The 24,591-nt window shown below is 34.2% G+C and overlaps 1 protein-coding gene and 1 non-coding gene across 7 annotated transcripts in view; one reads left to right on the forward strand and one right to left on the reverse strand.

Annotated features, from left to right (window-relative positions):
- LOC110991488 (neurobeachin) overlaps positions 1–24,591 on the forward strand; it is a 413,995-nt gene that overhangs the window by 199,912 nt on the left and 189,492 nt on the right. For all 6 annotated transcript variants that reach the window (XM_045633387.1, XM_045633388.1, XM_045633389.1 and 3 more), the window contains exons 4-5: positions 4,867–4,967; positions 9,019–9,114. In XM_045633387.1, coding sequence (XP_045489343.1) covers positions 4,867–4,967; positions 9,019–9,114 — 197 coding nt within the window. The remainder of the gene's footprint in view (positions 1–4,866; positions 4,968–9,018; positions 9,115–24,591) is intronic.
- On the reverse strand, positions 10,433–10,505 carry Trnaa-agc. Its single transcript has one exon. It is a non-coding gene; the product is annotated as a tRNA-Ala (tRNA).

Consider the following 24,591-nt stretch of genomic DNA (forward strand, 5'->3'; position numbering starts at 1 on the left):
TATTTTCTGTATGCTTGGGTAAAGGAAAATAAATATGTATTGATTTTTCACTAAAATTTCAATGTTTGAATTAAAATCACAACACAATATAAATTTCTCAATTAAAACACAAAGACAGCTCTGACGAAATCTGATTTTTTTCAATTATTGCGAGTATTATTGAGGCAAAAAAACATATGTGCAATTCACAAGTGGTAGAAGTGAAACCTTCAAAATCACAACGAATCTAAAGAAGTTTCTCTATATAAGTCATTTTCACCCACGTTAAATCTTATGAATTTATGTTTCTATGTTTTGTCTGTCGCTTTTTTCCGTTACCATTGCATCCAGTTAGAAATCACAACGATTTTAAAGAAGTGTCTCTATCTATCTCATTTTCTCCCACGTTAAATCTTATGAATTTAAGTATACATGTCTATTTTAACATAGACATGTATACATATAATATTATTTGGAATTTATGTTTCTGTCTCTTTTTATTCTAGATGATTCACTTCAAAATTAATTTAATTACAGCACTAAACACAGCACAGTTTATGTGGATAGACCTTTGTATGAAAATGACAGTTCAACTGTGCCAATATCCTATCTTAAGTAATCGTAAGTTTTTAACTAACACCAGTTATTAAAATAATTAAAAAGCTATTTGATATGTATTAAGCATAGACATTTGTATACTTTAATATTATTTGTACGGTTTTATTTAGTTTATTTGGTATATATTGATTATCAAATATCAGTGTAAAGAGGGAAGAGATTGCATTCTATCTGTCGCCAAAAATGGACTGTCTTCGTAGGTTTTGGTTATTGAGATGCAGATAGGAGATTGATCGACTTTGATAAAATTCAAATTTGCATAAAAGTTGACTGCTTCAAGCAATGTTGAATCCATATTGACCGGACAAAGGCGCAATAATGTTGGACGATATAAATCTCTAGTTTCTCGCAAGGTGGGTCATAATAGGCCGTTCTTAACATTTATGAATAGGCCTTTATTGGCTGGACGTGCTCGCATTGATCAAGTCTAGGCCGGAACCGAAATCTATGGGTATATAGGCCGTTTTATTACCTTCCTTTGTTAGATTAATAAGGTATATTTAGTTGCTATAATGTTTACATTGTACACACATCAGAGGCAGAGAGTTTCTTTAAGATTTTGGAGGTGTTTTGTATATATATGACTGTTTTTTTTTTATTAAAAATGGATGCAATGATTTTGCACATGAACTTTCGTTAATATAATATATGGTAGTTGAACTGGCAAACGCCATACCGCCTTATAGTCAATGACAGATTATGTGCCAGCCTATGTGAAACGTTGGTACTTTTAACACAGCGCCATCTGCTAGAATTTTATCAAATAATAAACAAATATTTGCAATAAAATAATATTGCGGATATAAATTGTGATGTAAGCTATCCTATCTTTTAAGTTAGATCAAACTGCACACGGTGTACAAATTTGATTGATATCGGTTCGGTAGATTAGGAGTCCATCGCGGACAAACAATTATATAACACGTGATTTATATATATTAAGATTACAATAAAAATATAGCCAAAGATGGAATTCGTAATCTTCACAAAAAGTGCTAGGATACAGGGCCTTGAATTTGACTGTTATTCAATTTTTTGACAAAGCTGGTAACATTTACACCATTGCTCCCACTTTAATAATGACTGTAAAATTACTATTATTAAGTAGTCGTTCGATCTACAAGTATTATCCTTTTGACTTGGATCTTGTTATCTACGATCTCTGTGACATATGATCACAATGGTAGCTTATGCCAGCGCTATCAGCTATGTCATCGACATATAGAAATAAATACATAAATAGAAAAATTTATACACAAAATAAATTTTATTTCTTTTTTCTTTATGTATTTATAATTAGAGTAGATTAAGATTCCTTGTGTCGTGGGCAGCTTAATGATTAATCTTAATGAAGGTACATGTAATGATTTCTACATAACTTACAATTTTAAACTTCAGACATGTTGGGTAGATTTTGCTCAAGATTCAAAGTGAATATTAATTTACAAAGTTAAGACTTGCTTAGGAAATTATGTTGTTAAAACTCATATGTTGTGTCAAAAAGAAAATGTATTATAAATAAAATGTTCCTCTGACCCTTCCACAAACTTTGTTCTGTTAAATCGGTGTAGCTATTCTCGAGCTTATAGCGAGACAAATGAACTGCAATTCATTTTTATAGATAGATATGCACGAGTATCATATTTTATGGCTTGTTCAAGTATTTAAGTAGGGGCGAGGGTTGATTTTCTTATTTGGTGATTTCGTCAACAGTAATTATTTATTAATTATTTATTACCTACACATCTATGCTTGAAAACGAAATCCATTTTCAAGGATTCCTACACAAAATTAACACGTTTCAGAACTATTTTTCAAAGAGCTTTTCTTACGTTTGCTGACAACAGAAAGGGGGCGGGGGATACATTGCAGTAAATCTGCTTGTACAGCCCCTATGTAGTACATAGATATATCATGTACATCATCTATGTACTTATACATGTATCATAATACAGTTTTGTATGGGCATATAAGTATATTTAAAATACTCTTACTAAAAGTATGTTTTTAACCCCTATGTAGATATTATATATATATCTATGGATTTTTGTATAAAACAGTACTTTATAATTATTTAGATAGTTTAATTTGGTAAACAAATATACCAGGGCATAATGGAGATGAGGAGGTATTGTTAGTTTAGGGTTTATATCGGTTAGAGACCGCTGGCTTTGAGTGAATACCAGTTTAAATGGATTTGTCCGACTCGCCGACTTCACATGCATTAGCACACAATGCAACTGCGGTATACATCTGTAGATTTATAGTTCCCTAGTGCAGAATGAGCGACTTTTTATGCATATTCACTGGAATGTTTAAACATCGGTAGTTAAATCATAATTTATGAGACAGACGTTGTCCTGTTACACACACACATACTAAAAAAATGTGAGCCGTAACGGGACGCCTGGCAGATGTGAAACATCGACATTATTTTGTAAAAGTAATATGCAGAAAAGAACAGACTGTGATAGGAACCAGGTGAAAGAAAGAAAGAAGAAAGAAAGAAAGAACTTTATTAGACACAAAATACATTAATGTTTCTATAAAGTAGAGTGCACTGGCCACTGGCCACTGGCCACACACACTAGGATTCCCTGTTGTGGGCAGCCAGTCTCTTCCTTTTACATCTAAACGTCATTTTAATAATTAATTTTACTTAACAAATTTATATCTATACTATTTTTGTACAATAAGAATGTTTTCTGTATCAGTATAGGACAGCTTAACAAGATATTGTTTGAGTTTTTTAGTAAAAGTATGTAAAGGTAAATATGTCATAATGATAAAATAAAATATTACGATTTTTTTTCCAGATAACGATGACTATTTGTTGAATAAACATTATTTTCATTAAATATTTATAATGTGAAATTTACTACTGCATTTAGACTGTATTTACATTATTTATATATTATATACATAGTATAAAACAAAGTCGCTTTCTCTGTCCCTATGTCCCTATGTCCCTTTGTATGCTTAAATCTTTGAAACTACGCAACGGATTTTGATGCGGTTTTTTTTAATAGATAGAGTAACCATCCATTAAATAGTGGAGAAGTACTGTTATTTTTGAGGTTTCTAATGTGATGTCGTAAATAATTACATTTTTTCCGCTTACATTGCAAACGCAGGCTGAACCCTACGAGTTTTATCAAAATAATGTTATAAGTATTGTACACATTGAAATGGTCTACAGAAAAGTCCGTGATGGTATATGTCTATCTCTTATGGATAACCCACAATAACTTTTTTTGTATTTTACTTTTCACGACAAATAATGGCTAATTTTCGAAGCGATTTTAACCAATACAGCATTAATCTTTAATCAATTAAATACCTTGAATACATTGTTCATTTAATATAGATCTATACAGCCCATTACAGATTATTTAGCAGCGATCGAACGCGTATATTATCGGAGCTTTCCAGCGACGGAAATAACAATACATAATAAAAACCTGCTTTTCATCAGCATTGCACCCGTGCGAAGGTGGGGCGGGTCACTAGTAGATAAATAAAAGGCGGCAAAAACTGCCTTCACCTCAAAGGACCTTAAAAAATATAATGTGATGATAGTAAGGTCCCACCTTACCCAACTAGTATCATGACTAAATCCGAAGAACTTTGTGCAAACGGAAAACGGTGATTTGGCAATGAGGCGCCATTGAAACGGGAGCTCGTTGTATTATTAATTCAATCGGAATTGCTAATGTTGGGTTCCTAACAATAACGCGATACGACAACTACACGTTTTCATTATGTAAATTGAAGGGTTCGATAAATATTTTATACACTAATGGCTTTTGACTTTGTGAACGTTTGAATTTGAATGATTGATATGATCGTGCTAGGCTTTTTTTTATAGAACAGGGGGTTTGCCCCCTAAATAAATTCAAAGCTCTTGTTAAAAGTAAATTAATTAATGAAGCCTTTTATAAATGTGACGAATACTTAAATGATCATAATCCTTAGGATTGATTTGCTCCAGTTCAAACAATTTGTATTAAAAACTTGGCGATTGAAAAGAGTGACGGAAAGTTTCTTGCCAGTTCTTCTTACCCGCTCTACGCCCTTGACTTGCGAATTGGTTGTAAATGTACAATTAATTTAAGATTTCAATACAAATTACCGTTTGTCTTTTAATCTTGTCAAAATTGACTTTTAAGAGAGTGACTTTTAAAACTTCCATAAAACGGGTAACTCGATATTTGGAGTAGTTTACCGAATCGGTCTGCGATATTTTTATAAAAATCTAATTTGTTTCAGATTTACTGATAGAAATGCTGGGTGTACTCGCCAGCTATAGCGTCACAGTGAAAGAGCTTAAACAGCTTTTCAATGCTATGAAAGCTGTTAATGGAAAATGGGTGAGTTCATTTTATTTAGCCTTAAACAGAAAATCAAAAAGTTTTAGTGTATTTTGATTTGTGTACGAAAAAAACTAGTTTTCTTATGACCACATGCCTTAAGTGAAATTTCTTTTTTTATGTATATGTATATATATGGGTGTACAATACATACATGTATTTATACATATATTAATTTTCTACAAATATTTAAATTTATTTCATGTTTTCATTGGCAAATTAATATTTTTGCATAGCTTTTATTTTTATTTAATATTTATATTATTGGTTACTTTATTAAACTGTGGTTGATTGTAAAATTATTAATTATTGTGCTTAGCTATACGGAACGTATTTGGCTATGAGATGAAGAGAGAAAGAAAATGTGCGCGCGCACTGCTGTCTCTTGCTTATATCCCCCACTCAACTTCCGTTCGCCTTGCCCGATCACACTTTTCGTAACGCTTACGTCAAGCTTACTCCCCAAGTCGGGCGTGCGTAAAGAAGTTTCACTTCACAAAATACATTCGGGATACTTAGGACATACATCCTGCATTCAATCTAAATCAATATATATATATATATATATGTATGGTACGGACGTCCGGTATAAATTGAAACAGAAAACGGTGATTTCTATGCGCAAGTAACCATAAATACCCGAGAAGCATAAACGTTTAAGATGCAAATTTAAACAGCACTCGTGACGCAAGTTAACTAGTTATGCAATTGGCCTCATTGCACTATCTTAGTAACATGACGCCCTGGTACATTGAAGTCAATCCAATGCGGGGGAGGCTGCGGAATTTATCTCTTGGCTCGCGTTAGGGCTTATCTTGTTTATAGATGGGATTACAAATGTTGCAGAGAATTATTAGTTGAAGCTACACTGTTGTGCACAATAATAAATGTGTTCAACTTGTTCCTCGTGGTTTATGGATGCCCGCGTGCATTATTTGCGGAATTATTTTGAGAATAACACGTATTATTATTAGTACCTGGATTGCCGAGCTTTGCTCGGTATTTTTATTTTTTATAAATAGTGTTTTTTGGAAATTATTTTTAAGTACGAATTACATACTAATAAAATGATGAAATATGAACAATATAGATTATATATGCTGGAATAGCTGTGTTGTTGTGTCGTTAAAGCAATGGACTACTCAAACACCACCTTTTTGTTATTTTCTATCATTTATTCCTAGCTAGATCGATTTATCGCCCCCGAAACCCCCCGTATACTAAATTTCATGAAAATCGTTGGAGCCGATCCCGAGATTCCAATTATATATATATATATATATATATATATATATATACAAGAATTGCTCGTTTAAAGATATAAGATATATATACAAGAATTGCTCGTTTAAAAATATAAGATTATTATGTATTTAAACACACTAGCAGCTTAATAAGCTGATGCGCGCGTATTTTGAGAGTTGGAAAAAATATACAATCTATTTTTAAAAGAGTTTAATGATGGTGCACTGATTACAATTTCCGGAAGCCTATTCCATTCGGCCACGACCCGGTTTGGGAGAAAGTTCTTTAGGGAATTTGTGGTCTGTTGAATGGTCTTAAGTTTTAAAGAACTATGTACTGTACTATTTAGGATTATAAAATTCAAATGATATCAAAAGCAATTTCTAAATTAACTATTAGCTTCCTTATAATATATTTTATACTTACGCCCGAACCCAATAGTTAATCCACAATCTCACGTTGTAAACAATCTGAGATCAGACCGTGACAGTCGATCGACGTCCTATCTGCCTGTGTGCCAATTTATGGCAAAGGCCTACTCCAAATCCGGCCATTTTGTACTGTACCACCACCTTTTTCCTTAATTGTACCCGGGGCTAAACTGGTGGTGGTCTTGTTCCACTTTTCGGTGCCTTGTACCATGTGCCTCGCCCATTTTTTACTTTAGTTCATTTATTTTTAATACGTACATTTATAACCCGTCAATAAATAAAACTGATCTCGTAAATATACATTTAATAAAATAAATAAATCAGTGGCGCTACAACCTCTTTAGGTCTTGGCCTCAGATTTCTGAATCTGTTTCATGATCATTTTTAAATCTAATAGGCAAGTAGGTGATCAGCATCCAGTGCCTGAAATGTCGTCGACTTTTTGGGTTTAAGGCATGTCGGTTTCCTCACGATGTTTTCCTTCATCGTTCGAGCATATGTTAAATGCGCAAAAAAGAAGTTGGTGCACAGCCGGGGATCGAACCTACGACCTCAGGAATGAGAGTCGCACGCGAAATATACATTTACAAGCATTAGTTTCGGTAAATGCATCTTCTATGGTAAAAATATTAAAGCCTTTTGCATCAGTATGACAAACACGCTTAGTAAATATTACGTTATAAACCACATCATTATAAAATAGTTTCGTCGTTCGTACAAAGTTTGACAATAGAAATATCGAGTTACACCATCGTATAATATTCAGCTGCAATATGTTGATCGAAACTTTTCTAATAACATATTGTATAAATATTCATATTAGTACTTTAAGTTTATAAGGCCTTACTGATGTGTAGGTGTCCTTTTTAAAACCTATAATATTTATGGAGAGAGTATTAACCAGTTAGATTAGATAAGACTATGACAGGTCCTTCACTGAATTTGGGAAAAATAAGCTTGTTGAGGCTTTGCAATTCGTACCCGCAATTTTATTCACATAAATAAATTATAAATCACGGCCAGTAAAGTTAAGTAGGTTAGGAAGTTGGTTGGAATTTAGCACGCATCAGAGAAGGCTAGACAATAATACTTTTACCTGCATTAAAAAAAACAATTTTGACTTGAAATTTTTATTTTCGAGGTGGAAAAGCATTCGTGGATGCCCCCAAAAGTTGTTGGGAGATGTAGGGACTCAACCGAGACTAGAATCTCTGATATTAAGGGACTGAACCTAGGGCAGTCCAGCAAAGCCTCCGGGTCGAAGACATGAGTTGGCCGATGTGTGAATTCAAAAAAATACACATACAAAACGCCACACTGATAAAAAAGCGTTTGAATAAAATCTAATATTTTGGAGTTTAATCGTGATAGACGGTTTTTGATAGAATATTATTCAATTTTTTTTTCATTTAAGAATGATGAAGAACACGTAAAAACCATGAGTGGAGAGACGCCATCTTGTTTATGGAAGCGTTTTGGCGCGTGACTGAAATTAGAATGTTTAATTTAAATTTTAACAGCCAATTTAAAACAACGTATTAAAAAAAAGAATGTGTGTAACAGCAAACAAACAAATGTAGAAACTTCTAATGCGTGAACTACTTATGTTCTACTTCTTTGGCGTATGGAAGAAAATACTAAAATGCAGTAATGATTAACGATAAATATTAAAATTAATCATAAGAGATTTTATTTTAATAAATAAATTATTAGAAAATACTATCACCGGTGTATATGAAATAGATTTAAAAACACCAAAATAATATTTATTCACGCTGTTTAATTGTACTGTTAGGAAACACGTGTTCTAAATATAACAATACTAGAATATACAACTTGAACATAGTTATCGATTTCCATGCCACCTAGACCTAATATTACGATGTCGAATTTTGGTGTTGGTGTCGCATCGTAAGAATTCACTGTCATCATTTTCCTCCATCGCGCCAAAAGAAGTATAACTTCAAAAATAGTAAAATTTTTTTTTAATTCATCGATCCATTTCAATAGATTTATTTTACAAGAACATTTAAATACTCTACTATTTCATTCTTCTTTTGGGCAACTGTGTTCCCTTTATTGCCTAAGGTCTCCTCCAAATCCCGTTATTACTCTCTGCGCTGTGGCACTCTCTGCCATGTACCACCTGTTGTTTCCTTAATTTAGTTCTTCTAAGTTCTTTTCTTCTTTTTCGTTTGCTGTGACTTGGGCACCAGTTTAGTTAGTAATAACAGAAATGTTCCTCTTGCCATGTGTCCCGCCCATTACCACTTCAGCTTATTTATTGTCACTTCTGATATTACATATTATTTTGATTGTAACATCTGTTACCTAAATTGTTTTTCTTAAAGCTGTATTCTTTATTTTGTCTTCAGCCAAGACACTCTGCGAAACTACTCAACGTTCTCCGTCAGATGCCACACAGAAATGGACCAGACGTGTTCTTCAGCTTTCCTGGCAGAAAGGGATCGGTAAGTGTTATGTTATTTAGCTATTGCATTTATTTTATCGCGGGGTCTTAGTGTGGCGACCGAATCAAGAAATTCCGTAACGAAAATTACCTAACGCACGATGACGTAATATAGGTGTGGCCAATATGCGTTAGAATGGGACAGAACTGATACTCCGACTCACATCGGTCTGGCGTGTCGGTGTCGTAGCTAGCGCATGTGCGTTAGAGTGGGACAGAATGCATACAATTTGCTAGAAATAAAAAAGGCTTCTTTATTTACTATTACAGTCTATATATTTTCCGCACACACAAAATATTCACATAAATGTATTTATTGACTTTCCAAAGTCAAAATATGTAATTCCTTAAACTTCCTTCAGACTGACTCCCGTGGGGACAACCCACAGATCTTTCTTATAGCCCGCTTTTGCACTACAAATATCGATTCAATGTCAGCTGTATCACCCAACAAAGTTATTTTGTTCGTTGTACCGAACGACATGATACTATGAAAATAGCTGAAATTGGTATGCCTGTTATCCGGTTATTTTTAATATCGCCCCAGGCCTAAGTCAATAGTGACTGATTCTGAAGAAATCTGTGTGAACGGAACATTGATTCCGCAATGGGTCGCCATTGAAACGGCAAGTTAGTTATATGGATTCCAACTTGTTTTATATAACATTGCGTGTTCTTCGGGTAAATTCTTTTGTTTTTTTTTTAAATGTACAATCTACCTTTAAAGCAAATGTTGAAATGTATATGGAAATTGTATTCGTTTTATTTTCTTTTGTATATATATATACATATATGTAGTAAGTAAATAGGTTAATATCATGTTTCATTGTTAATCGAATGGATACCAGGAGATCATAAAACCTAAGTGGTTGTACAGACTCTTATTGAAACTCTTTCAATAGAAAACGCGTGCATAGCAATAGTCGTTGCCCGGTTTAAGCCTTAATTGGCAGACTTCGAGTACATGAAAATATTGTTTACTCTGCTATTGTATACGAATCATTATGTATTGAGTATTTTGTATACTATTTTCAATCTAAAACCTGAAAAATAAAATGAAACAAATGATTATTTAAAAAAATGAGCCTCTAACCTTTTTATGTGCCCTTGATAAGTCATGAAGTTTGTTTCTATAGGGCGAACGAAGGGCAAGAATTTGATGGACATAATAAATAAATAAAATTGTTGCTAGTTTGGCTGGCGTATGGAAAAAAATAACTAAAATGCAGTATTAATATATTTATTTTAAATATTTATATATTTAAAGTAAATATATTAATATTTTAAGTAAATATAACTTTAAAAATACAAAAAGAAATTGGAGGCGCCGGGTATCGATCCCGGTACCTCTCGCATGCTAAGCGAGCGCTCTACCATCTGAGCTACGCCCCCTGTTACATATAACATTCAAAAGTAAAACAAGAACAATTTCTTAACCTCGAATCATACTTACGCGGATTGAAAAGCCACGCCTTTCACTACTGTATATGTATGTGACTTTATCACAAACCAAAAGTAATTATAATTGTTCAATACAGTACATATTAAGGGTCTGTTTCACAATGTCCGGATAAGTTCTAAATAAGCTATTTAATACTTATTTGTAGTTTCACGACTGTCAGATAGCGCTCTTTGTCATGAAATGCCAAGTATGATAATCGGATAAATAATATAATATTCGGAACTTTTATCTTTCGAATAATTTATGTGTTGCATAACTATTTGGCAATTTTTCCATACATTGTGAAAGAGGCCCTAAATGTATTAACCTCATTATATAGGCTTATAGGTCTTTCACCAATACAAGCGGAGTGAAAAAAAATATCAACCCAGAGTTAAGATCGATGACGGTATTGGTATATCAGGTTCAACCTTCGACATGTTGAGAGCAAAACTCGTGCAAATACGTTCGTGGGCGTTTGAAAGTACTTAGTGAATTTTAAAGTAGTGATAGACAGGAAATACTACAATGTTATTTTTTTTTATCTTTTTTTTATTAATTATTTCTTACTCCCCTGCCATCGTGTCCAGGGACTTTATATATCACTGCTACTATTTGTAAAATATTGTATTGGAAGTGTTACGCGTCGGTAAATACGCCCCGACTACATCGGTAATATTATTATTAACAATATTCATGGGCGAGCCGGGGCGCAATTCCTCGCGAGACCCGCTCTTTCTGTTTTGTTTGCCGCCTTTATGTATAGAATGATTTTTTCACAGAACCGTTCCAGGCACGGTCTGTGCTTTATTAACATGTCCTGTAGGCCGTTACGGTCTACAGGCATCTGTATTTGTTGCTCCAGGTCGTGCCTGGACCATGCGAATATAGGGCAGTGTAGAAGCACATGTTCCACTGTTTGACAATGTTATTGTAGTACAATTCATTAAAGTAACAAAATGAAATTTGATGAGCAGTGTTGGCCTGGTGGCTTCAGCGTGCGATTCACATTCCTGAGGTCGTAGGTTCGATCCCCGGCTGTGCACCAATGGAGTTTCTTTCTATGTGCGCATTTAACATTTGCTCCAACGGTGAAGGAAAACATCGTGAGGAAACCGACATGTCTTAGACTCAAAAAGTCGACGACGTGTCAGGCACTGAATTTGTGGCCTAGACCTAAAGAGGTTGTAGCGCCACTGATTGTTTTTTTTTAAACAAAATGATATTAAAATCAATGGTACATTACGGTTGAATACTTAAATTTGCAATTGTTACTAACTACGTAAGTTAAATACACCGAAATCAATATGACACTTGCGATAGAATATGGGAAACTAATCCATTCAACTAATGTCAATCCATCAATTCCATATTTGAATTAATTGTACAAAGCCGTAAAGAATTTTCCAAATGATCAATCAATCTTCAATCAGTCAATCAATCAGTCTTGTACGATGTGTTGATTAATTGACTTTCTTTAAAGAATAGAACTGTTTGCATTTCTAAGTACATACTGCCAAACGCACAAAACATCTTGTGAATTCTCTTAGCTGCGGATTAGTCTTTTTTGTAGAAGTCTTAGTATTATAGTCTAATAAGTAATATGTTTTTAATTGGGATTTTTCAAAAAGTCTCGCGGGTGATCATATCTTACAGCGGGCCATATCTGGCCCGCCCCGTTGTTGCCCATATATGTTGTATATACTCAAATATATGTTAAAAGAAATACTTCGTTTGAAGCTGGTTAACAACTGACTTTAATCTTTTAGAAACTTAGGTTAACTAACATAAAATTGTGTGTTTGCGACGCTAACAAAAACTAACATTATCAGAAACGAAAATGTAATATTATTATTATTACAATTAATTAGTGTGGGAAAAACTAAAGGGCTTAATTTTGGGTTTTGCTGAGCGACGATTGCTTCTAATTATTAACAAAAATATATACATGTTAGTTAACTAATGTTTGAGCAACATAACTCGAGAAAATATACTCAAGATGTCATATGGAACATGGTGTAATAGTTGCAGCTCCTTACAAACATTATGTAAAAAAAACTTGGCGATTAAAAAGAGTGGCGGAGAGTTTTTTGCCAGTTCTTCTCTTCCGTTCTACGCCCTTGATTTGAGAACTGGCAGTAAATGAATAAGTAGCAATGTAGAATCATTTAATAAATATTTCTTTTTTTTACGTTCATAAGTGTACATTATGTATATGAATAAATGATTTTTGTTTGTTTATATCTTTCTTAATTTTAGCGTATCTTAACAATACACCGGAAATACACTTGCCAGCCTTCTAGCAATGTGCCCATGGGCCTAGCGCTTACCATCAATTGAATCTCTAGCTCCTTAACCCCTATAAAAACATTCTAATGGAAGGGCATAAAAAGTTATAACTGAATATTAACTTAATCGGACTCCATGTTAAAGTTGCCATCTTCGTATTCGTGACATGAATTATGCTTAGATACGCCATTTTGGCGGAATGTGTGCAATTTTTGGTACGTGCTCTTGACGTATTTGCTGAGTTGACATTTATGAGCACGTAGCGGTTATAAGTTTCACGTATCATGACCGTTCTAAGTCCGTGTTGAAGTCCAAATATCTACTGGGAAAGTGCGTTTTTCGTACTTAATTACAGGGAATTTTTTGATGTGAAACATCTATAGTCGCACGTAAAACCGATTTCTCGCGTCGCCACGGCATGCGTCGCCACGCTATATGATGGTATATACATACAATATATATGCAGTAGTAAATTTTTGTATTTAGGGCCTATTTCACAATGTATGGATAAAGCACCAAATAGCTATGCAACACATAAATTATCCGGAAGATAAAAGTTTCGAAGAAATTTCGCGCTATCTGACAGTCGTGAAACGCAAAAATACTGTTTATCCTACCAATAAGTAATAAATAGCTTATTTGGAACTTATCCGGATATTGTGAAACAGGCCCTTAAATGAAAATAATTGTTTATTTAATAAATAGTCATCGTTATCTGGAAAAAAATCATAATATTTTATTTTATCATTATGACATATTTAGTTCCTATCACAATCTGTTTTTTTCTGCATATTACTTTTACGTAATAATGTCGATGTTTCACGTCTGCCAGTCGTCCTGTGAGGACTCACATTTTTTTTTATAGAACAGGGGGCAAACGGGCAGGAGGCTCACCTGATGTTAAGTGATACCGCCGCCCATGGACACTCAATGCCAGAGGGCTCGCGACTGCGTCAGCCCAACTCGGGTGGTTTATGACCTTTGCTTGGGCCACCTGAAGGTCACTGTGAATGAAGTGTGAAAGGACCCCGCCCTTTACGGTTAAAGGCAGTTCTTTACCCTCGTCCGACTAATGGAAAAATCAGTTTTTTTTTGTAAAGTTTTTTTTTAAATTATATGGCAATAGAAACTACACGCGAGAAGAAAATAAGAAACATCAAAATGAAATATAAGATACTTAAAAACTTAATTTTTACATAAATATTAAGCCTTAATATTATTATTAATAATAATAATAAATATAATAAATATAATTTATTGAATCACAAACATTAACATACATGTAAAATTGAGGTAGCCCCAGTAAGTTAAATAATACTTGTGATGGAGCAACCTCGCAACTTCCCTTAAATTATAGATTACAATGTTTGGACCAAAACAACTGAAATATGACTTGACAAACTTAGTTACAAAATATATTATTTTTCTATTTATTTATTTTTGAATTAAAAACTAACTAAATTAAACAAATAATAACGCACGGTCTTTGCGTGCGTGCGTGTGAGTGCGTGCATGTGTGTTTGTGTGTGTGTGTGTGTGTTTGTGTGTTTGTGTGTGTGTGTGTGTGTGTGTGTGCGTGCGTGCGTGCGTGTGTGTGTGTGTGTGTGTGTGTGTGTTTATCTGATTCTCGTCAAAATTAATTCTGTTTCCTCATATGTGATAGTTTTCAACCACCCAGTTACGGTATTCTTACAATTATATAATAACATCGGATATATATTTAATTTCTGATTCAGTTTATTATAGATGTAGGCAGCCTGTGTAGTATATTGACGTTGAGCAGAAACTGTGTGCACGCGTGGGGCGTATGCTACAATATCTTTACGTCTCTTCTTTAGTTTACCTGGACTAAATGGTAGTGTTTTGTGCATACGTAGGGTGATATGCAAAATGTATAATTTTCTAACTCTCAATAAGCCACTATTTCTGTAAAGGTCATCGGTAGAGTATCTATATGGTTTGTAGTTCATTACTTTAATAAGGGCCCTTTGAGATCTCTCTAAATCTAAAAACTTAGTTTTAGTTGCTCCTCCCCATACGGGAATGCAGTATATTATAATAGATTGAGCCAGGGCTAGATAAACTTTATTAAGCAATGACGCGGGCATGACGTAGCGTAAGTTTTTAAATATCCAAGTAAGTTTTCTAACCCGGGCCATAATTGTTTCGATGTGTAAGTGCCATGATAACCTTTGGTCCACTGTAACTCCAAGATATTTGGTAGTGTTGACACGTTCTATGGTCTGACAGCTACAATTCTGGGCAATCGGATCACCACACCTATGAATCCTAACTCCAAAGTCGTAACCCGGCTGAGATCTTTGATTCGCAGTAAAACATATAAAATTTGTTTTATTAACATTAAGTGAAAGTAAGTTGGTATTAAGCCAGCCAGCTACTTCAGCCAGACCTAGTTCAGCTGCGGATTTCACAGCCATCCAAGTCGCTCCCGTGTACACAATCGCGGTATCATCCGCATATGAGTAGATCCGTCCGCCATTGCTCCGAATATTACAAAGGTCATTTATATATATCAGGAACAATTTCGGGCCAAGCACGCTTCCCTGCGGGACGCCATATTCCACGGTTTCTTCTTCACTTATCAAATTATTAATTTTAACTTGTTGTTTTCGACCTTGTAGATAACTTCTAAAAAGGGAGAGAGCTGTATCACGAATTCCTATGGCTTCCAGCCTGCGCAGAAGAATGGGAACGGAAACGGTATCAAATGCCTTTTTAAGGTCCAAGAATATTGTTACGCATTTAATACCTCTGTCTACATTATCAATTATGTCATTAGTAAGTGCAGTCACGGCATCTTGTGTAGACAGGCCCTTCCTAAATCCGTACTGTGTGTTGGATAAAATTTTGAATTTATTTAAGTAATTGACCAGTCTATTGTTCAGTAACTTTTCTAATATTTTAGAGATACATGGCAGTACGGATATAGGACGGTAGTTATTGACGACGTTCAGGTCCCCACTCTTATGCACAGGCGTGATCAACGATCTCTTAAATACGGCTGGAAATATTCCTGTTTTGAAGCAGGAATTAGCCAGCTGGCTAATGAGCGGGACAATAAAGTCTCTGGACATTTTCAAAAACTTTGTGGGTATACCATCCCAACCAGGTGCGCTCCCAGAATCGAGACCCATGAGTATAGCATCCACCTCACGAGGACTAGTCTCAAGAAGAACAAACGAAGACACCCGAGAACAAATGTCTGTAGTTGTTGGGTTACCGAAGTTAAGTAAAATGTCCCTATAAAGCTAAAGTTGACCCTATTTTAACAAAGAATTGGTTGATACGGTTTAGTGAGTCAAGCGGATTCGGAGTAATATTCAGTAGACATGTATTTGAGGATTTGGGGGTTTTAAATTGAGTTACTTCATTAATTTTTATCCAAAGCTGTTTAGGATTTTTAACTGAGTTAGCTATTTGAGTTTTATGAAATTGTCGTTTAAGTTTTTTAATTAAGTTTGAACAGAAGTTACGAAAGCGTCTAAATGTTATTTTTAAGATTACGTTAAAAGGATTTTTCTTTAGTTTAAGTTGCATTTTATTGCGAAGTTTAATACAGCGTAGGGCTCCTAGTGATATCCAAGGTTTAAGAATTCGCTTGCTATTAGAGATTGTCTTAGTTTTAGTGTTACAAAGTAATATGGTTTTTATTTCATGGATAAATTTATTAGCCAAGGTCTCCGGATCATTGTAAATATTGAAAAATGACATGTCTGAGTTAAATAAGTCTTTACACGCGTTTTCAAAGTCAATAGAAGTTGAATACCTATGGCAGTTTCTAGTTACAGTTTTTTGTGCTAGGTTTAATACTACCATGGCATGGTCCGTGATAGTTGTAGTCAAGACAGCCACAAAAGCAGAGCTCTTAAGTTTATCGAATTTCAGAAAAACATGGTCGAGGCAGTTCGACTCTCTAGTAGGTAGACAGTGCCCGGGAAGCAGCCCATGTCCTGCCAGCATGTTTAAATAATTTAATCTATTGTGACGCTGTTGTAAGGATTCAGACTCTCTACCTATTAGGTTGATGTTTATATCCCCAGTTATTATAATATTTTTAGGTGTAGTAATAGTATCGAGATAACTATTTAGGGAAGTTATGAAATTATCTGCACAGGCGTGCGATGGGGAACGATATATACCTATAATAACGTATTCGGCGATAATTAGCTGTATAGCCGAGGCGTGCGAGAGTGAAACTTCTGTTACCCGACAGAGATGGTTGTTTTTTATGTATGCTACAACGCCATCATTTTGATTGAGCTGATTTGTAGTATGATATGAAGAGTAATTACGGAGGAGTGGTAAGCGTTTACTATTATTTAGTCTGCACTCTGTAAGGATCATTACATCCACATCATGATTCATTTGCTGTAAATTTACCTGAAGGTCGTCAAAATTACTGTAAATACTTCTAATATTTTGTGTCAAGACAGTGAAATTATTTTGCTCAACGTAGTTACTAAATTCTTCGATGTCAATTATTTTTGAGTTACTAATTTCTGTATTATCTAGTTCCCATAAGGTGTTTAAATGATTATCCATATTCAGTTACGCGTGCAGAATGGCGTAGCTTGCCCTTTACTCTATTGAATAATTGCATGTAAGTACCGTTGCAGGATAACGATGTTTTGAGAGTACATATAGTGCTATTGAGACAGTTAAACTTATTGTGTAAGAGTGTGTATGATTATTAATGAAGATAATTCAATAAAGAATAAAGCAAAAAAAAGACGGAAACGAAACATGTATTTGTAAAGTTCAAAAATCCGCATTGTATATAATGTAATATTTAAATATATATAAAACTGTATAAAGTGATTCAAGACGTAATCTTTATTAATATTTCGCGATTTGATTAATTCCGAAACGTTTAGTAAAATAATTTTCTGAGATTTTTCCCTAATACCGAGGCGTGAAGTAATTAAAAGTCGAATATAAAGGGTAATTTATCGCTCCCGGGAGATTCCCCTAAATGGTACTAATTAAGGCATTCCGATAATGGATTCTAGAGCCTTGGGTCTAACCTCAAGTGGCGAGGGATCTGCATTTTACATTAAAGGTCTTAATAAATATTGTCTTTGGTTAACGAGATTACATACTAGTCTGGCCGCAAATAAATATATAAGAACTTTTTTTTATCAACTTTTGAGTTTGGAATACTTTTACTATATAGCGCTAGAGTCATTCATACAGTACGGACTTATAAAACATAATCATCATCAGCCTCTCTGTTTTGTCCATTTCTGGGCGTATGCATCCTTCTTCCAGCACGACCTGCACTGGCCATTATTTCTAGAGGTCTCAAGAAGCCTGCGAGTCCATCGGTTCTTGACACACCGTATGTTAACTGATACCGCCGCCCATAGTCCCTATCATTACCAGGTGTAAAGTGCGTTGTTGGGTTTTTTTAAGGATGCTCTTTTCTTGAACGGCCCTAATTGGAGTTCGTTCGGAAATTTTTACTTAAGAACAGTTGTAGACTTACAGTGAGAATCCATAACACTGTGGATCTATGAAGGAAAACTTTTGCGACTCCGCAGCAGTTCGTCTTTGTTAGATTTTTTAGGGCCTGTTTCACAATGTATGGATAAAGTGCCAAATAGCTATTCAACACATAAATTATTCGAAAGATAAAAGTTCCGAATAAGATACTTGGCATTTCATTCAGCGCTATCTGATAGTCGCGAAACGCAAAAATACTGTTTATGTAGGATAAACAGTATTTTTGCGTTTCGCAATAAGACTAGTCCTACCAATCCTACCAATAAGATTAGTAATAAATAGCTTATTTGGAACTTATCTTACTTATATATATATGATAAGTTCCAAATAAGCTATTTGTTACTTATTTGTAGGATAAACAGTATTTTTGCGTTTCACGACTGTCAAATAGCGCTATTTGTCATGAAATTCGAAGTATCTTATTGAAGTTTTATCTTTCGAATAATTTATGTGTTGCATAGCTATTTGGCACTTTATCCATACATTGTGAAACAGGCCCTTAGTATTTTATTTTGTTTATTATAAATTTTGTTTGGCATTTTTCATGTCATAAACAAATAAAATACAAAGGATCCAGCCGATAAGAAAGAAGCCTTGTAATGCAAAGAGTTTATTATAATAATTTTGTGTTGGCAAGATTTATTTTTAGTCTGATAAATCAAGGCGACGACCGTCTGTCCAAGCCGTCCCAATCGATAAACGAAAAGGGACGATCGGTCCCGTCGAAGATTTCGAATTCAAATGCCTTTCATTTATTCGTCCTTTGCTTTTATTTGAGGACACGTGTTTTTTGTGATTTTCTTTTAAATAAACAAAATTTGTTGTGGGGATAATGCGACCAGGCTACTATGAATGTGTGGCATAGAGTAAAATTCTAAATTTAAAAATCTAGAAGTCGAGGAATAGACAGAGTTTGAGGTTTTCCACTGGTCGAAACTAGTGGAAAACCAGAAAAGCATGAAGACCCCAGTGGCTGTTTTAAATGCAATCTGGTGGTTGGCCTGCAGTGCTTTGATAGCTTACTGCTTAGCTGGAGGTATTTAGGCGAGCATATTGAGCTTTTCCCACGACTAGCAAGGGCTTCTCCTACGGCATTCGGACCTGGGCATGAATCGTTGGTATACAATCGCCTGTAAAACAGGACGGTAGCTCAATCAAGTGAAAGAAGAAGGAACTAAGGCTAACTCTAGATTGGTCTGAAAGTGGTATATAAAGAACTACTTTGATAGCACGTTTCACGGTATGACGTCATCGCAATAAACGAAGACTGGTGTCGCTCATATCTTTAACAGTTTCGCCGTACGTTTTAATAAATAAAATAAAAATAAAAAAAGCCTTTTATTTCTTATAGCAGAACAAAAATTTTGATTAATTAAGTTTACTTACATACTAGTGTTTGTAATTAAATTTGTATCCTAAATTTATTTGTGTTAGTTTTTCCTACTTTTAAACTACTATTCTTATGTAAAAACTCCTCTATAGGTGAAGGCCTCCTCCAAAGACAGCCAGACTTCTCTCGATTGAGCTACTTTATTTCGTCTTCCCAGCTAGCCATAGGTCTACCTCTCTTTCTTTTACGTTTTAACGCTGATGTATATTTCATTACGAGTGTGGAATGCATGTCTTTGCAAAAAGAACACGTTGCAACGACGGTGCACGTGTACTGAACAATTACTTTTAATACAGTTGCGATAAAATTAAGAAATTTAATAAATAATAAGAAAAATAAATTAACTAATCATTTATTTCTTATATAAGAATATAAGCAGAGATTCTTTTGTTTTCTTAACTCATTCTGGCAAAGGGAACTACGCCCATACAGCCAAGTCTTCAGTAGAATTATTTTATTATTGAAATGAAAATAAAATTTAATGAGATGAAATGAGACTCATTGAAATAGCTTCTTTTTAGAAATATTTGCATGAGTCATGAAAACTTCAATAATTTTTTTTATAGTAAAAATTCGTGGTTGTTTTTTTTTCTTTTTAATAGACGAAGAAAAAAACGAGTTTGTGATATCCTTTTAACATTTAGGTACATTAACATTTGCTCGGATGATGAAGGAAAACATCGTGAGGAAACCGACATGTCTTAGACCCAAAAAGTCGACGACGTGTGTCAGGCACTGGAGGCTGATCACCTACTTGCCTATTACATTTAAAAATGATCATATAAGATTCAGAAATCTGAGGCCAAGACCTAAAGAGGTTCCGAACGCTATACGTACCTATTAACATACGTAATAAAAAATATTTTTAACTTTTCAAATGATTTTCGGCCTCTTTATCTGTAATACGGTATCTTGTAATATGAAACTTTGGGATTTCTCAAGTTCCGGCCGGAAACAGATTGCTTTTATACGCAGCTGGAATTTATTCGACCAGTTTTCCTTTTACGCATTCGTCATTACTCATGTGGGCGATAGTTCTGACAACGTTCTGAGGTTATGTAAGAAAGAGTTTTGTGTCACTTTTTCTTTATGGTAAATAATAACAATGAACTTAAAAAATCGGACGCGCTTATCCTTAAGCGATCTCTTTCAGGCAACCACTTTACATTAAAATATTTTTGCTAGTAATTTGTTATAATCTGAAGGTAACAAAGATAGAAACAACTAATATCACCGCATACACGAATTCAACTACGACCAGTCACCACAAGTAGCACCCGTTTACAAGTATGACGCATGGCCAGCCATCGGCCCTCTCGCCTTATTTTAGGGAGAAATATACTATATAAATAAATAAATAAATAAATAAATAAATATTTTTGACCCCGGTTCTAAAAAAAAGGTATACGATAAATGACTGAGTTTAGTAAGTGTTTGCCTTATATTGTATGAAGATGGGGTGTAAAATAGCAAAAGCGACAATAAGTCGCGACAGTAAAGTTAATTAAACTAAACAATTTTGTCTAGTTTTGCTTAAAAACATTTACTAGGTAGGTTCTCCAAAATTGAACGTTTTTGAGGCTCGTTTTGATTCACACCACTATCTTATATACAAAATTCTCGTGTCGCGGTGTTTGTGGTTAAACTCCGAAACGGCGTTCCCGATTCTCATGAAATTTTGTGTGCATATTGGGTAGGTCTGAGAATCGGACATCTATTTCTCATCCCCCTAAATGTTAACGGTAATCCACCCCTAAATTGTTTTTTCAATTTTAGATAAAAAAGTAGTTTAATTTTTTATGATACAGCATTAGTAAATACATTTTTTATTATAAATGATATACATGGCAAAACGAAGTTTGCCAGGTCAGCTAGTTATTATATATATATATGTGTGGAACCAGCTGCCATTGAGCCAGCTAGATTTTTAAGATAAGTGCGTATCAGTACCAGACTGACAACGAAATCCCTTCATTGTATGTCAATATCAACAAATCAATGCCTCCACAACTCCAATTGATTTGATCAGAAATTTGTCAAGTCAATAAATAGAAAAATAACTTTTGCTAATGTTTATTTAAGGAGCTTAAACCAAGACATCCAAACAATTTTACAATATCTAAAGACGATAAAGATTATTTTGTTTAAGAACTCATCAAAAACCACTTTGAGTGAGCGCGATCCAAAACTGTTTATTGGAGAAATCAGTTTTCATTCTATTTATCCACTTATTTCTGATCTCGTTTGATGTAAATTTAGGTTATCCTTGATTTGAGAACTGGCAGTAAATGTAAACTTAGAAGCATTTAATGTATATTTCTTTTTTTTTGACGTTCATAAGTGTACATTATGTTACCTATGAATTAATTACATATGAATAAATTATTTTTGACTTTGACTTATTTTTTTTACCTAATTTTTTTACGGATGAAATGTCACGAAGATGTGCAGCGTTTTTGTTGAAGAAAAGGGAGAGAGCGATTGAGACCGATTGAGAGAGAGTGACAAAAAATATACGTTATTGGTTTGATGTATGTTTTGTAGTTAGATTAAAACTTTAGATGGCAATTCTGTCGTATAACCTCTTAAGCAGTGAACTTGTGAATTTTTTTCTATTATCATTAGCACATAATAGTGTGTAAACAGAGTGATTAATGATATACAAATATATGGAGTTATTATATACTGATTACAGATGAAACGGATAGCAGTTTGGCCGGATACCGGATATTCGGCCACCGGATATCCGTATATCCATATAATTAAAAATTTACAAATAAAACTAATTATATTTCTTAAGTCATACTAAGACTGAAAAAATCTTATAATTACTTAAAAATATTTTTTTATCTAGTTTTTTTTTATAAGTATATAGGCCACCGGATAGTTACCGGATATCCGATTCATCGCTAAAACTGATACATGATCATCTGTTAGGGCAGTAATAATTTACAAAGAAGTTTCATGTGTTCTTTGTACGCACGCACTTTTTTATTTAAATACTCCGAGTGAGTGAATTTGAGATTATTTACATTTAATGTTTTTTTTCTCATACAAATGTAAATGAATAAATATAATAAATTCCAGGATCATGATGGCGTTGCAGGCCTTTTAAACCAGGCCCCTAAAGTTCACTACTGAAATCATTTGAAAGAAACTAGTATTGTAAATAGTGTTGCCCAAATGCAAGACCAAGACGAGACTTAGACCAGTCTTGGTATTGGTCTTGCGTCATTACACCTGGTCTTGATCTTGGTATTGGTATTGCGCTCTCAGTCTTGGTCTTGGTCTTGATCTTGCAGCAAGAGTCTCGCAAGTCTCGCAAGACTTGCAAATACCTATTAGCCTATTGCTATTTATTCGTCACTCATGTCAAATTGTAAACATTCACTCCGAAAGCAATAAGAATTTAGAGTACCTAGCTAGGTAAATGGGCGAGAATAATAAATAAGATAGACTCGAAGCGAAACTCAATTAGAAATGACTGAAATTGAAATAAAAACTCATATTTATAAGCACACAAGCCGAAGGCCGACAAAGAAAAATGCGGCATTCTTTGATAGATAGAATAAATCTTTGAAAGATTAAAAAACAGAAGTATCAGAATCAAAATCAAATAGGTTTTGTGCCTACGCAAAAATAAAGTGTAGATAATTATGCAAATAATATTGTTTATTATGTTCCTTTTTTATTGGAACTATACGTTGCCTGCTGTTTTTATGGAGGTTACTAGCTACTAGAGTAGATACGATAGAAGTTGATAAACCGACACTGCAAATCTCGATTTTTGGAAATATGTGATTTTAAAACCAAATGCGTAAAGCAATATGACGTCGCTCATATTTGGAGTTTTTCCACGTACAAATTTGTTTAAATCACCCACTATCGAGACAGCATGTCAAATGCTGTGATACACTTGTTGCAAACCGCGGCGTCTTTGTCGGTAAATTATCAAATATGTAGGTATATAATACACCGACCGACCAACAGTTTATTCGCAGAACGTCACATTTTCCCAATCAACCTTGAACCTTATTTCTCTAGTGATAAAGTTGAAAATTTGATAACGCCCAAATCTCAGTTTGTCCTAACTGCAAGACGCAAGAGTATTGCAGGCTTAAGTATTGTCTTGCTCAAGTCTTGCAGGCTTCAGTCTTGGTATTGGTCTTGCTACGATAAGGCGGTCTTGGTATTGGTATTGGTCTTGCAAAAATGCAAGAACAAGACCAAGACTGCAAGACCAAGACCGATTTTGGGCAACACTAATTGTAAACATAAACTGAAGGCGTATGTTAGGCAGATAATCCCTAGTTTTAATCAAACAGAGGCCTATTTTCCATGGATATGATAAAATAATAGAGTACCTCTTAATTATTTTATAACAACACCCTTTTTAATTGACACCCTACGAGTTTTTAATTATACGCATTTTTCACGAATGAAATGGAGATGTTTTTACCTGTATTTATTCCCGTTATAACAAACATATTCTAAACGCTAATGACATCGCTTTGTCTGTGTCCGCTCAACAATTGTTTAAAACTCTAACTTACAGCTTGCAGCTTGTACAATGCGCTCGAAACTACAAAGTCAAACTTTCAACTCCTAAATATCTATTTGTCCCTGGTACATGCTTGTGTGACTTTTTATTTATTTGTCCGTGACATAGTTAGTTCTAACTAACTGAGTTCAATTTTATCTTAACTTGCATAATATTTAAAATGTAGTAGTTTCACTCTTTGTGACTATTGTTGTCAAAATTCTATATTTCTCTGGATAGGGGCTGTTCAAGTATGACGTAAGCACTATAGGGCGATCTTTAAATTTCTTATTAG

The sequence above is a fragment of the Pieris rapae genome, chromosome 23 (genome assembly GCF_905147795.1).
Source record: "Pieris rapae chromosome 23, ilPieRapa1.1, whole genome shotgun sequence".
NCBI classification, from domain to species: domain Eukaryota; kingdom Metazoa; phylum Arthropoda; class Insecta; order Lepidoptera; family Pieridae; genus Pieris; species Pieris rapae.